This window comes from Colletotrichum tamarilloi, assembly GCF_030869305.1.
Source record: "Colletotrichum tamarilloi strain Tom-12 chromosome Unknown Scaffold_37.1, whole genome shotgun sequence".
NCBI classification, from domain to species: domain Eukaryota; kingdom Fungi; phylum Ascomycota; class Sordariomycetes; order Glomerellales; family Glomerellaceae; genus Colletotrichum; species Colletotrichum tamarilloi.
The window spans coordinates 130616-143033 of NW_026849420.1; the positions used below are offsets into that span (position 1 = coordinate 130616).

General features: G+C 54.4%; 6 protein-coding genes across 6 annotated transcripts; 2 read left to right on the forward strand and 4 right to left on the reverse strand.

The window, feature by feature from the left end:
• Positions 1–697: 697 nt before the first annotated feature.
• Positions 698–1952, reverse strand: CTAM01_09412 (pectate lyase L; the record flags this gene model as incomplete). Its single annotated transcript, XM_060525431.1, has 2 exons — positions 698–1232; positions 1297–1952. 2 exons carry the CDS (start codon positions 1950–1952, stop codon positions 698–700), a joined length of 1191 nt encoding a protein of 396 aa, XP_060379887.1.
• A 420-nt stretch (positions 1953–2372) lies between these two features.
• Positions 2373–2588, forward strand: CTAM01_09413 (uncharacterized protein; the record flags this gene model as incomplete). The annotated part of the gene is made up of 1 exon (XM_060525432.1): positions 2373–2588. The coding sequence occupies one exon, from the start codon at positions 2373–2375 to the stop codon at positions 2586–2588; it is 216 nt and encodes a 71-aa protein (XP_060379888.1).
• A 1258-nt stretch (positions 2589–3846) lies between these two features.
• On the forward strand, positions 3847–5061 carry CTAM01_09414 (Yip1 domain-containing protein; the record flags this gene model as incomplete). Its single annotated transcript, XM_060525433.1, has 3 exons — positions 3847–4218; positions 4344–4433; positions 4507–5061. The coding sequence occupies 3 exons, from the start codon at positions 3847–3849 to the stop codon at positions 5059–5061; spliced, it is 1017 nt and encodes a 338-aa protein (XP_060379889.1).
• A 1014-nt stretch (positions 5062–6075) lies between these two features.
• On the reverse strand, positions 6076–8207 carry CTAM01_09415 (GDP/GTP exchange factor; the record flags this gene model as incomplete). The annotated part of the gene is made up of 3 exons (XM_060525434.1): positions 6076–6365; positions 6417–7014; positions 7065–8207. 3 exons carry the CDS (start codon positions 8205–8207, stop codon positions 6076–6078), a joined length of 2031 nt encoding a protein of 676 aa, XP_060379890.1.
• Positions 8208–9567: 1360 nt separating this feature from the next.
• Positions 9568–9891, reverse strand: CTAM01_09416 (uncharacterized protein; the record flags this gene model as incomplete). The annotated part of the gene is made up of 1 exon (XM_060525435.1): positions 9568–9891. One exon carries the CDS (start codon positions 9889–9891, stop codon positions 9568–9570), a length of 324 nt encoding a protein of 107 aa, XP_060379891.1.
• A 496-nt stretch (positions 9892–10387) lies between these two features.
• CTAM01_09417 (uncharacterized protein) lies at positions 10388–10929 on the reverse strand (the record flags this gene model as incomplete). Its single annotated transcript, XM_060525436.1, has 3 exons — positions 10388–10467; positions 10524–10721; positions 10875–10929. 3 exons carry the CDS (start codon positions 10927–10929, stop codon positions 10388–10390), a joined length of 333 nt encoding a protein of 110 aa, XP_060379892.1.
• Between the last annotated feature and the right edge of the window lie 1489 nt (positions 10930–12418).

Consider the following 12418-nt stretch of genomic DNA (forward strand, 5'->3'; position numbering starts at 1 on the left):
CGCAACCTATCCAAAAAAATCCATCGACGACATGGAAATTGCCGACGAGAAATTCCGAGCTTCCTGCACTTCGGAGGAGCGGGTTTGGCCGGGCGCCGACAACTTTTTTCTCGGGCCTTCCGTGCATACTGCGCCACATGTGCTATCCTCAGCCACAACACTGATTCAAGTAGGCCGCCTCTCCTGTGGCTTGTTATTCACCCTGATGCTCGCGGGAAATGAGCAATGGATTCCCCTTGTCAACAGGGCACGGGGCTTGATTTTGAGTTTGAGTCCATCGTCGAAATGTTCCGCTGCGCTTGTGCTCTCTTTCAACGTCTCGACGGCACTGCATACCCATGGAACCTTGATTTCACCTCGAGTGTCTGATGCTCATGTTGTTTGTTGCATAGAGAGCACGATGAAGAATAGGAGTTGGCGCAGGCATTCACAGCACAACCTCGAGGGGTTACTAGGCCGACCCGACTGTTCAGAATCTTGGTACATCAGTCTCCGTGACTGAGTAGCAACCATTCCGAAGCTTCCAGGAGACAAATCATTCAGGCAAAATCTCTAGCGCTGAATAAGGCAGAAGAGTCTTCTAGGTAAGAGGATATGTACTGGTCGGTTTATGTACTCCGCTCTATGGCAGTCTAAGTATGTACAGATGAATTATTTACGGGATAAGATAGTATGTTCCAAGACGTGAAAACGAGATCTAGGACCAGGTGGTGGTGGCACCAATGGCCTCACCAGAGGTAGGAATCAAGAAGTTGCTCGCCACAATCTTGCCGTTGGCCTGGCGCGCACCCTTAACCAAGCTAACATCGACGCTCTTGAAGCTCGAAGCGGACCAGGTCGCGCTGCCGTCCCACGAGTTGCCGCTGCTGGTGGTGCCGCTGACGAGCGACGTCTGTCCCGACTTGGCCGTGGTCGCCGAGTTGGCGGCGGCGACATTGCTCTTGAGCGTCGACTTGGTCGTGATGGTCTGGAAGCCGACGGCGCCGTTGTTGTAGGCTGTGTTGCGTGTGAACTGGAAGTTGCCGGGCTGCTTGTTGTCGGTGAAGCCCTTGGCCACGTTGTTGAAGGCGATGCTGTTGGTGATGACGTGGTTCGCCGAGCCGACGTCGGCGGCGTCGCCGCCGCCCAGCTTGAAGCCGTTGCCGTCGCCCTGGAAGTCGGTGAAGCCCCAGCGGTTCACGCCGTTGCCCCATGAGATGGTGTCCATGATGGTGACGGGGGACTTGAACTCCCTGTTGTTATGTTTATTAGCGGGTGTTTAGGTGGGCTTGGGGAATGTGGGAAGATATAACTAACCAAAGGTCCAAACCGTCGTCAACGTTCTCCCAAAGACGAGCGCCCTTCAGAATGTTACCCGTGCCGGAGCCCTCCTTGCAGGCGAAGCCGTCGGCGCTCTCGCCGTTCTTGCGGGGGTCGCGGTTGCGGTAGGAGTCGAGGTAGATGACCTGGTTGTTGCTCAGGGAGCCCTGCATCTGGAAGCCCGTCTCGTAGTTGTCGTGGGTGACGATGCGCTCAAAGTAGTTGTTGGATCCGTCGCGGAGGTAGACACCGTAGGGGCCGTTGATGATGGTCAACTTGTAAAACTTCCAGTAGTTGGCCCCCTCGATGTGAAGAACACCACGGTCGGCGTTGGCAAGAGAGGAGTCGAGAGCGCCGGGGGTGCCGGGCAAAGCCTCTCCGTCGATGGTGACGGCCTCATCGTTGTAAGCCGTCAGGGTATAGGGCTTGGCGGAGGTGCCGCTCTTGGTGATCTTGATGTTAGTCGTGGGCGAGTATGTGCCGGCACGGAGGTAGATGGTGTCGCCGGCAACGGCCTTGTCGACTGCAACTTGGATGGACTTGAGAGGAGCAGCGAGAGTCCCGGCAGCGCTATCTGAGCCGGCGGGCGCGACGTAGAGGTCCGCGGCCAAGACGACCGGGAGGATGGCGATGAGGAACCTGTAGAGACCCATGTTTGCTGTTGAAAAACCAAAAAGACCAATTGCAAGGTAAGGAATGAATGACTGCAGCAGTGAAGACTGATCGAGAGGGATCAGCTCTTGCCGATTAGCCGGCTGCCATCAAGCTTAAATACAAACTTCGCATCGTCAACAGGGAGCCCTCGTCTCTGAGAGCTGTCAGTCTAGGTCATGATGAAAGTAACGCTGTACTTTCGTTGCAGACAGCTGCTATCCAGGCCGTGGCATTCTATTCGCAACCACCATTGACCCCCTTGTTAAATTGGGCTAGAAAGCAGACCGTCCTCCCGTTGGTGGAAAACAAACTCCACCACCGTAGGGCCGCCTCATTGATGGAGACCTGGCTTCGAGGTAGGATCCATCGACATCTCCGTGGGATAGAAATCCCGGCAATCGAGAGATTCCCAGGACCGCATGAACGAGGGGTTCCCTGGGCTTACTAGGGATGCGGTCGAGGTTGTTGAAGAAGGTAATACGCGGTTTATGAGCCACGAGGGAGGACAGTACACCAGCGACCCCGACGGAAAAGCAGCTCGCACCACTTCCTCGGGCACCGGAGAGAGCCTCGACCGGAAGATCTCAGTCCACCATCTCGGAGAGCAGCCGTACACGGACTCGATGGAACGTTGACTAGGGCTTTAAATCGTATTGAGCAGGCACACGACTCAGTTGAGCAATGTCACGACACCAAATGGTCGGCTTTTCGAACGAAACATGCCCGAGGACCAAATGTCTATTTAGTGATAGCATAATCACCTTAGAATGAGATGAGAACAAGGGAAACTTGTCCATCTTGGAGAGCGCATGCACTCTCTGACCTCGCGATGTTGTCCAGAACTTCTGGTTCTGCGTGTTTTGAGTGGAGATGGAAGTCCACTGCCGTGATGCTTGGCGGCCCAGTCACCTCGTGGCCAGTTACCGATGCCATGGGTTGATAGGGGCTCCAGTGAAGAGAGTCAGGAGCAGCAGAAAACTGCCGCAGTCTGCCCACAAGCGAATTGTTTGGTTGGGGATTGGGTTATGTGGGCTGGCAGAAGAAGCGTTCATCCCCGGACGAACATCCTTGGAAGAATTGCTTGCCTAATCTGGCGGGCAGAAATTTGCGCTTTGTTTGACGCTAGATGGAAGAGGAATTGGCTGCCGTTGTTCGCTCTCTGGAGGCAAACACTTGCTGGAGCTGATGCTTGCAAGTTGCAGAAGAGAGAATTGCGTGACGTTGACAATCTCAGCGGGATGATGACATGATCTAGTGACTTATGCGTAGCTGTTGCTTTATCCGCAGTTCATCTCATCCTACTGATGCATAATGTGTTCGTGGAATAATACACTGCTACGTCCACAAGAACTGGAGAACTGGGGAACAAGCAATGCCGGTCCAGGGTCGTCAAGAAAAGGTCCGAGGGAAACATGATCAGACGTTATCTTATCGATAGCAGGATCAGCGGAGCTATCTTATCGATAAACATCTGTGCCTGACAGGCATTACTTACATGCCTCAAGGTTCAGGCAAGAAGGATGCTTCACGGCCCCACTCTACAGCTCCAGCGACCAGCCCTGACTGACGTGGTGAGCCTCGAAAGAAGCTACGTCTCCAATATCGCCAGCTCCAGGTACCACCTGTCCACTCACGCACCCAAACGCGCCTCGCAACCCCGGCGCAAAACGGCTCTCGAGCCCACGACCGACGACTAGCTCCTATATCCTACACACAATCCATTGCAACCAGATTTGCAACGACACCTATCACGAACCGACGACGAAACGAGACGGAATCGAGGCGCGCCTACTCCAGACAAGGGGGTAGTAATCGAAAGGGCACTCCAACCAATTTACCTATACCAAACATACCTCAACCTCAACCTCTCAAATCCGACATACACAGCAGACGATGTCAAACTACTACCAACCCCAACAATCCTACGGCCCCGGCGCAGGAGGCGGCGGCGGCGGCGGAGGAGGAGGTGCCCAAAACCTCCAGTTCTACCCCTCCTCCTACTCCCCAGCCGGCGCCGTCTCGGGCCACGCAACCCCACAACAGGCCTCCTACGGCTACGGAGCCCAACCCGCCGCGGCAGGCGGCTTCGGCGGTGCGGCAGCCTTTGGCGCCCCTCCTGGCGGCGGCGTCGGTGTATCGGGTCGCATGGGCGAGCAGGGCGGTCTGCGCACGGGTTGGCTGGCGGCCTTTTCGACTGAAGGCTATGATGGCGAGCCGCCCTTGCTCGAGGAGCTTGGGGTCAACTTTGGGCATATTCAGGCAAAGGTGTGTTTTATTGGGTGTGATGCGCGATTGGGCGTGAAGCATTGAGAGAACTTGCTCCCCCAACCTCTATAAGAATGGATCTGAACATGGGGAGAGCATCTTGGCTGACCTTCGATGATTTGCAGACTCTGGCGGTCCTGAACCCCTTCCGCCGAATCGACCAACACCTAATGGACGACGCAGACCTCTTCGGTCCCCTACTCTTCGTCCTCTCCGTACGTTGCAAAACCCAAAACCTCACCTCCCTTCCCTACCACAAATACAAAGCTAACCTCTCTCCTCTCTCAGTACGGCACCTTCCTCCTTCTCTCCGGCAAAATCCACTTCGGCTACATCTACGGCCTCGCCCTCCTCGGAAGCACCTCCCTCCACATAATCCTCTCCCTCATGACGCCCACCGACGCCCACCCCTCAACAGCACCCCAGGCACCCCAATACGGCGGGCCCGTCTCCTCCGTCGGCGGAGGCTACCCCGGCGCCCCGGACACCCACCACGACCACCCGTCGCGCAACGCCGCGGGCCACTTCTCCTCGACCCTGACCTTCACTCGCTCCTCCTCCGTGCTGGGCTACTGCCTCCTCCCTCTGGTGGCCACCAGCGTGTTCGGCGTCTTTATGCCCATGGACACGCCCCTCGGTATCGTCTTCACCACCATGGCTATCCTCTGGTGCACGTACTCCGCCTCGGGCATGTTTTGCGCTGTTGGACGGATGAGGGGTATGCGCGGGCTGGTGGCGTACCCGCTTGCGCTATTTTACGTCGGATTCGGTATCATGGGTATTTTCAGCTCTAGGGGCAGCGGCGGGTCTCTGGCCAAGGCGGCGGCTGGGCTGAAGGGTTGAGCAGGTAGGGTGACAACATGAAGGAAAACCTTAGAATCGCCAAAAAAAGGCAAACTGGTTCCACGCGAGGAATCTCGAAAACGCCGGAACTGTAGAGGGCCAATCATACCAACAAGGGCACGGCGCATTTTGGTGTATACCATGGAAGTTGAAAGTTGTGGGAGCCACGGGAGAGGTGCGAGAGCCAACAGGAGCCCAAAAAGGAGCCACGATAGACGAATAAGACAACGAAACAGACAGATGCATGCCCACGGCTACCAGAGGAGGCGGAAGCCAAAGGACCGACGATGCTTCACGTCATTGTACAATACTTTTAATCATGTTCAGACGAAGCCAGAAATAAATTTTTTGATAGTCCAATGCCTCCTATCCCTTCCGTTTTCCATGCTGCTCAAAAGATAAAAATGCACAATGCTGGGCTAGGAGATCCTCTCGTAATATACACATCAAGTGTAAAGAAAAGGGGAGGATCAGACCTTGATAACTTCTCGAGACCAAGCATAGTATTACAGGAGACTATCATCAGTCTCCATAGCCAAACAGCCTCCGCGGCGGTCACGATACTCCGCTAGGCACACAATAGGAGGGGCCTTGTCGAGCAGAAAATCCTCGTTGGTATCATAAGTTTGACTCCCCTTCGAGGCCGTTTCTATACCTGCCCATCCGTTCATGCCGAGTCGAAGCCTCACTGCCGCTCTCGTCCAGAAAAAATCTATTAGTCCGCTCAGGGGACATTGGAGAAAAAACCGGAAACTCGTCAAAATCAGATTGTTGCACGAATGTATCGTACCGCGAGTGAAAATGGCTCATGCTGAGAATGAACCAAAGGAAAAAGCATCGCGACTGGAATTGGTATGCCGCCTCGGCTCATGTATGGAGTCCACCTCTTATTTCTGGTGATTGCGGCGCTTGCTCGTTCATCATCCGTGTTCTTGTAGAAGCCAGTCGTATCCGCTTGCTGTTATTTGGAACTCGCCGCCGCGCTGTCAAGGTTCAACCTTTTCTCTAAGAGACTTAGAAAACAGGTCTGAAACCACCGGTGGCTGGTTGAGGCGCGAAGCCGTTGACCTTGGGAACGTCGGCAACACCTCCCAGGATAGAGTACTGGCCACCGGCGCCAGCGAAGACGAGCTTCTTACCGCGGACAGCGGTGTTGTCAATGGTGGTCGGGGTCTCGATATCCTCAGTCGTGCCCTGACCAGTCTGGTAGTTGGCAGAGAAGCCCCACGAGTGAGCCTCGCCCTTTCCGTCGATGGCAAAGTTGTTGTCGACACCAGCGGCAACGTATACACACTTTGCGATATCTAGTGACTTACGTTAGCGATACTCGGTAAGGAATGGACAGGTGAACTTACCCTCAACAGCAGTAGGCTTAGAGAGAATGCGGGGGTTGTTGCTCTCATCCTTAATGACGCTTTCCGCATCCAGCTCCTCGACAGGGATACCGACCTGGTGGCCATCCAGACGTCCCCAGGTCAAGAGCTTGCCGTCCTCGGTGCAAGCAAGAGAGTGGTGCTCGCCACCAGCAATCTGCTTGATCTTGTAGTTCTTGAGCGACTCGACAATGGTAGGACGCAGAACAACAGCGTCATCCTCGCCAGCACCCATCTCAATACCAGTCTCGGCAAAGTTGTTGAGACCCCAGGCCCAGACGGCACCATCCTTGCCAAGAGCAAAGCTGTGGTAGGATCCGCAAGCAATGCGGTCAACCTTGTTCTTGGGAAGACCCATGCTCTGGGGGATAAGGGAGGAAAGCTTGTTGCGCTCGATGATACGGCGCCCAAGCTGATTCTGCTGGCCGCAACCCCAGGCGACAACGACACCCTTGTCGTCAAGAGCGAGAATGTGGTTGGAACCGGCAGCAAGGGCCGTGATGTTCTTCAATGTGGGAAGGTAGGCGGGAGTCTTCTGGATCTGGATCTTGTCGGTGAAACCGAGGATACCGTCACTCGACTGGAGAATGTTAGCTACTTATCACCTCATGCTGCGGCTAGATAGCTTACTCTGAATGTGCCCCATCCGTAAACCCTGCCATCCTCAGTCAAGGCGAATGTGGCACTGTCACTGGCAACGACCTGAGTGAACTTGACATCGGGAGCAAAGTTCGTCGCGTCAACGGCGGTGGGCGTGCTCTCGTGGGGGTTGATGCCGGAGTCGTCCTCGTCGTCTTCCTCCTCTTCGGCGTCAGCGTCGCGGAGTCCTCCATCCCAGTTGGTGTCGCGACCAAGAGCGCCCTGGTCGTTGACGCCCCATGTGAGGATCTTGTTGTCCTTGGTCAGAGCAACGACGTGCATGCCACCGCAGGCCACTTGGACAACACCGACGTCCTTGGCATCAAGCTTAGGGTTCAATCTCGGGCGCTTGACATCGACAACCTTCTTGCCGTCAAGCTTCTTGCTGCCGAGACCGAGCTCGCCAGAGGATCCCTCGCCGAATACATACACATCGAGGATCTGGGTCGGCGCAGAGTTGATCTTCTTGCCAATCTTGTGGGGGTGGGCTGGGGGAGGCTTGGGGGCAGCGACAGCGGCCTTCTTGGTAGCCTTCGCAGGCTTGACAGCCTCGGGCTCCTCATCCGCAGACTCTGTCGCCTTGGCCGATTCCGTAGCCTGGCTGTCGACCTCAGCAGTGTCAGTCTTTGACTTCTTTGCCTTGGGCTTCTCGTCTTCTGTCGCCTCCTCGCTTGACTTGCGCTTCTTGGTATCAGCAGCGGGCTTGGCATCAGTCTTCTTTGCGGCAGCAGTCTTCTTGGGCTCGGCCTTCTTCGCGGCAACCTTCTTTGCGGGCTTCGCGACCTTGGGCTCCTCTTCGGTCTCCTCGGCAGCCGCGGCCTTCTTCTTGGGGGCGGCAGCGGTAGTCTTGGTCTTCTTCACAGCAGGCTCTGCTGCCTTCTTGGTGTTCTTCTTGGGGGCAGGCTTCTCGGTCTTCTCGGGCTCCTCGGCCTCGGACGCTTCGACTTCTGATTCCTCCTCGGCGAGCTTGCGCTTCTTGGAGGCGGCAGTCGCGCCATTGGTAGTAGCTTCCTTCTTTCCAGCGGGTTTCGCGGCAGGCTTCTTGGTGATCTCGTTGCCCTTCTTGGCGAGGGGAGTCTTCTTCGGTGCTGCTTTGGGCTCAGCAGCCTTCTTGGGGGCGGCCTTGGGAGGCATGATCGTCAGGTGATGATATGATGTGTGCTTGGCGATAAAACGCGTGTAATGGGATGGGGATTTTGGTCAAATCGAAGGTTTCGCAGAGAACAATTGAAGAATCGATTCTTTGTGATGCGAATTGATGCAATCGAGATGAAGAACTTGAAAAGAAGAGAGTCAGAAGAGGAGGATTATTCTGGGTATGGGGGGAAGAAAGAAATTGTTTCGAGGGTAGGGCGGAAGTGACGCGACCGGAAGGTGCAGCTTTATTTTCTTGGGCTCTGGAATTCTGACCAAGCAGGGGTGGCGCTTTGTGGCTCTCAGCGCGGGCTTAGCTGCGGTGCGCTGCTGGCGGCCCCAGGGCCCAGTACGTAGTAGGTTCGTTCTTTTGCGCAACTGCCTTTTACCTAGTGCGATCCCGGGTGGGTACCTTCCATGGGTACCTGACCTTCTGGGCCGTTTTTTTGCGCAGCTATGGCCCGAGCTCCCGGGGCCGGGTGCAGTTATGCCCCAATAGGAAGCTGCGATCGATGATAGAGCTTCTGACCGCCCGGTCACACCTGCCCTTTTTCTTGCAGTTCTCCGGCAGAAAAGGCAATCGCAATGGAAGAGCCCGGCAAGAACAAAAAAAAAAATCATTCGAAAAATCCAAGGGTGGGTCCTTCCCTTCCGGTGAGTCGGGGAAACCTCGCGTCGTCTGCCGATGCCCCCAGAATCCCCACGCCACGACGACTCGGCTTTCTTTCATTTCTTTGCAATTTGGCGCGAAATTGTGCCCGGCTGGACAAAAGAATCGGCCTTCTATGTTTTGCTTCCGAGGTCCATATTGTTGTTTTATAGTGTTTGAGCTCGTCACAATGCGCTGTTGGTCCCGCCAGCCAGCCAATTGCTTATAGCCGCTCAGACAGAGCCGCGTCTTGACGGTCAGTGTGTAAGTCGACGAAGCGCGCTTGCCAGGGCGATTCCCCAGAATTGCATCAGACCAGACTACATGACATACTCCCTACGATGCGATACTGTCCTCTCCATTGTCCACAGAATCCAAGATGGTGCTCACCTTGATCATCAACAGCATTTCCCGAAAGATTTCAATCTGGAAGCAACAATGTCGATGCACACAGTGGCCCTAATAATACTACGCTTCAAGTATGGCATCTTGGTTCGCCTTTGGAAACGAAACCAAGTCACCTCCTCATGTCTAATTCGAAAGGTTGTTACCAAATGAATGCCATGTTGATTCTCATCGCTAGCTACTGGATGGTATACTTGTTATCGCTGGTGTCTTGTATCCGCAATTCGCTGTCGCATGAATGTCAGTCTCGTCTGGACTTTATATCGACACCACCAACCAATCCTTGGTCTGGTCGGAGTAACTCTCTCAGCGTTTCCCTTTTCTTCTGTTTTTCTTGTTCTTCGGTTTCTTCCCCCTGTTTCCGCCACCGCCTTGCTGAGGCTGAATTGGACCCGGCGCAGGAGGTTCCTCTACCTCGTCAGGCCTCTCTACCTCGTCAGACCCATCCTCCTCGTCGACCTCCTCTATTGTTTCCAGCCTCTCTTTTCTTCCAGATTCCTTAACCTTTCCGGGCTCCAATGGCTTGAGTGGCTCCGCAACCCTGGGCTCAGTCACGAAGAAGCTCAGTACCTTCGAGAAGCCCTTGCCGAAGTAGTTGGCCATGAAGAACGCCGCGAACATGATGAGCATCTTCTAGACGCGTTTCGGATTCGCCAACCACATCCAGAACTTCAGCCGCTCTGTCCAAAGCTCACGGTGCTCTTTCTGCCAACATCTGCAGCGGCCCCAAACTTCTCGCAGCCATCTCTCAACCCGTCCGAACAAAAAGTCGTATACCGGAATAACGACTGGTCGATAGAAGCGCCATACCAAACGGCAGAGCGATACGGTCATAGTTGGGTCATAAACGAGAAATGCCAGTAGGAGGCAGCAGTAGACGAGCTCCTCGCGTAAAAGATCCGATATCCAGTGAGAAACGTCGAGAATCTGTGTGGTATTCATGTTGGCTGTTGGCCAGTCCTATCGTCCAATACCCATTGTGCGCTCCAAAGCAGCCGTGCCATCATAAATCATTAACGCCTTGTCCTCAGTTGTCGAACCCATCGCCGTCGGGCTGCAACACTAATCCCAGAGACCCTTGAACGCCGATCCTAATGCTACGAATAGGTTTGCAGGGGAAGTTAAGTTACTGGCGGGTGGTGAAGTCGATCTCGTGCTCAGATCGGTCATACGTGGTTGTGGCTGCCTTATCACATGTGCAGGCATCTAAGAAGGGTGTTAGCCATCATGCGAGCGAGAGAAGAGAAGATCAATGAACATACCTGCGGGACGAGATCCGCAGGAGCAGGTCTCGCCGGATGGCTTAGTGTTTTCTGTGGCGGCACGGTCGCAAGTGCATTCTCCAACGGGGCGGGCTCTGCACGAGCAGCGAGGTCCGGCGACGGCATTCTCGGAGGCGGCCTTGCTGCAGGTGCAGTGGAGGGCAGACTGCTTGCCGCAGGAGCAGGTAGCTTGCTGGGCTGAGGAGCAAGACGGGTTAGCTTGTAAAGTTTTGGTAGTGTCATTGTCGGTTATGGATGGTCTGAGAATGATATTGTGTTCAAGGACGAGAGATATGTCGAGATGATGTTGAAGTTGAGAGATCGAGGGATCAGGGGATGAGAAGTACATACCACAGACGCACTCGGCGCTCTTGCCGCAGCAGGTGGAAGCCTTGGTGACAGTCATTGTGATTGTTAAGTGGGAAGGTGAGGTTGGTAGAGGGTAGGATAGCAAGTAGGAACTGATTCTGAATGTAGAAGAAGTCGGGAGCGATGTGAGAGTTGTCTTGGGTTGAATTGGTCTGAATTGAACTGTATCGAATGGAACAGCATCCAAAAAGGCAGTCGCAGAAGGGTCCTTTTAAGCATCTGCGATGCAGGGACGGAGGGGCCGAGTCCCGACGTCACGGTTCCTGCCCATCATGGTGGGTGATCCCTGCACTAGGTCATCAGCTACCCTTCCATTGGCTAGAGATCTTTCTGACCAATGGCAGCAGCTTCATTTCCAACAATGTGCCCAGGTTGCATCGGGCCATTTCCATGGCCAGATCCTGCTATGTCAGCCCATGTGTGAACGGTGCAATTGCATGACAGCGGGACGGGTAACTGTCATTTGCGCCCACATCTTTTTTGGTCAGCATTTGACGACGGTGGCACGGTTGGCTCGCGTGGTGTGGCATCCTGGGTTTACACCCTGTGTACAGTACGATTAGCTTTCTCCTCAATGCGGATATGGATGTCTGAGGTTCTATCCGGCAACGCCCGCTGCTAAGCTACCTTACACTGCTTCTGCACCCGTTGGTTGCTTTTTACTTTACTCTCGTACATTGCTTCAATTAACAATCACATATGCTAGCAAGCCATGCGTCATTCTACTGAACCTTTTGGCCGGCTGTGGGGAGGCATACGCAGCAATTCCTCTAGTTTGAAGGATGCCAAGTTCCCCATGGCTCCAAGAACACATACACCGCTTGCAGGCGCCTACCCGTGTTCAAGCTAGTATATCAAGTCATGTCGTTGAACGTTGTCTTGGCTTCTGGCCAACGGCAAACGTCACCTCGCAAGAAATAGAATATTAACCTTGGCTGTCTCCGTAACATGTCTCGATCCCGTTCTCTGGGTGGGGGCTCCGCTGATGCTTGATCATAATCATGAGCTGTGCCGCTTGCATGTTTTCCCATCAGAGCAACTGCCTGTCTTACTTCTGTGAGAGAGCGGCCGGTGTGCTATGCTTTGTCATGCTGATATATGATGCCATTGCTCGATAATTGCTATCCATAACCACTAAGCTTTCATGAGCAGGCTTGAGTACTAGTCTTGCTATCATGAGAACACCAGTCGGCGTCGATAGCCAGGCTTCACTGGGAGCAATTCCTACCTGGACTAAGTGAAGGTAAATGGCTCGGGGTGAAATTCGAGTGAATCGTCCAAAAGATGCAATAGACCGTTGCCCCAGGTTCCTGCATACACGCCAACTTCCTTCATGTGCGGACCTTTGCTCCGTTTGCTCTGCCTGGTGCCTGATCGAGCACTCGACGAACACTCCTGATGCCCATACCCATCATCTTCCCTTCATCTTGGGACCCGAATACGCCTCTGTTTATCCTGGCGTCCGTTTGCTGCCATTCTTTTCAATTCGACCGCCTCGCCTCAGCCTTGGACTTACTTCCCCTCCT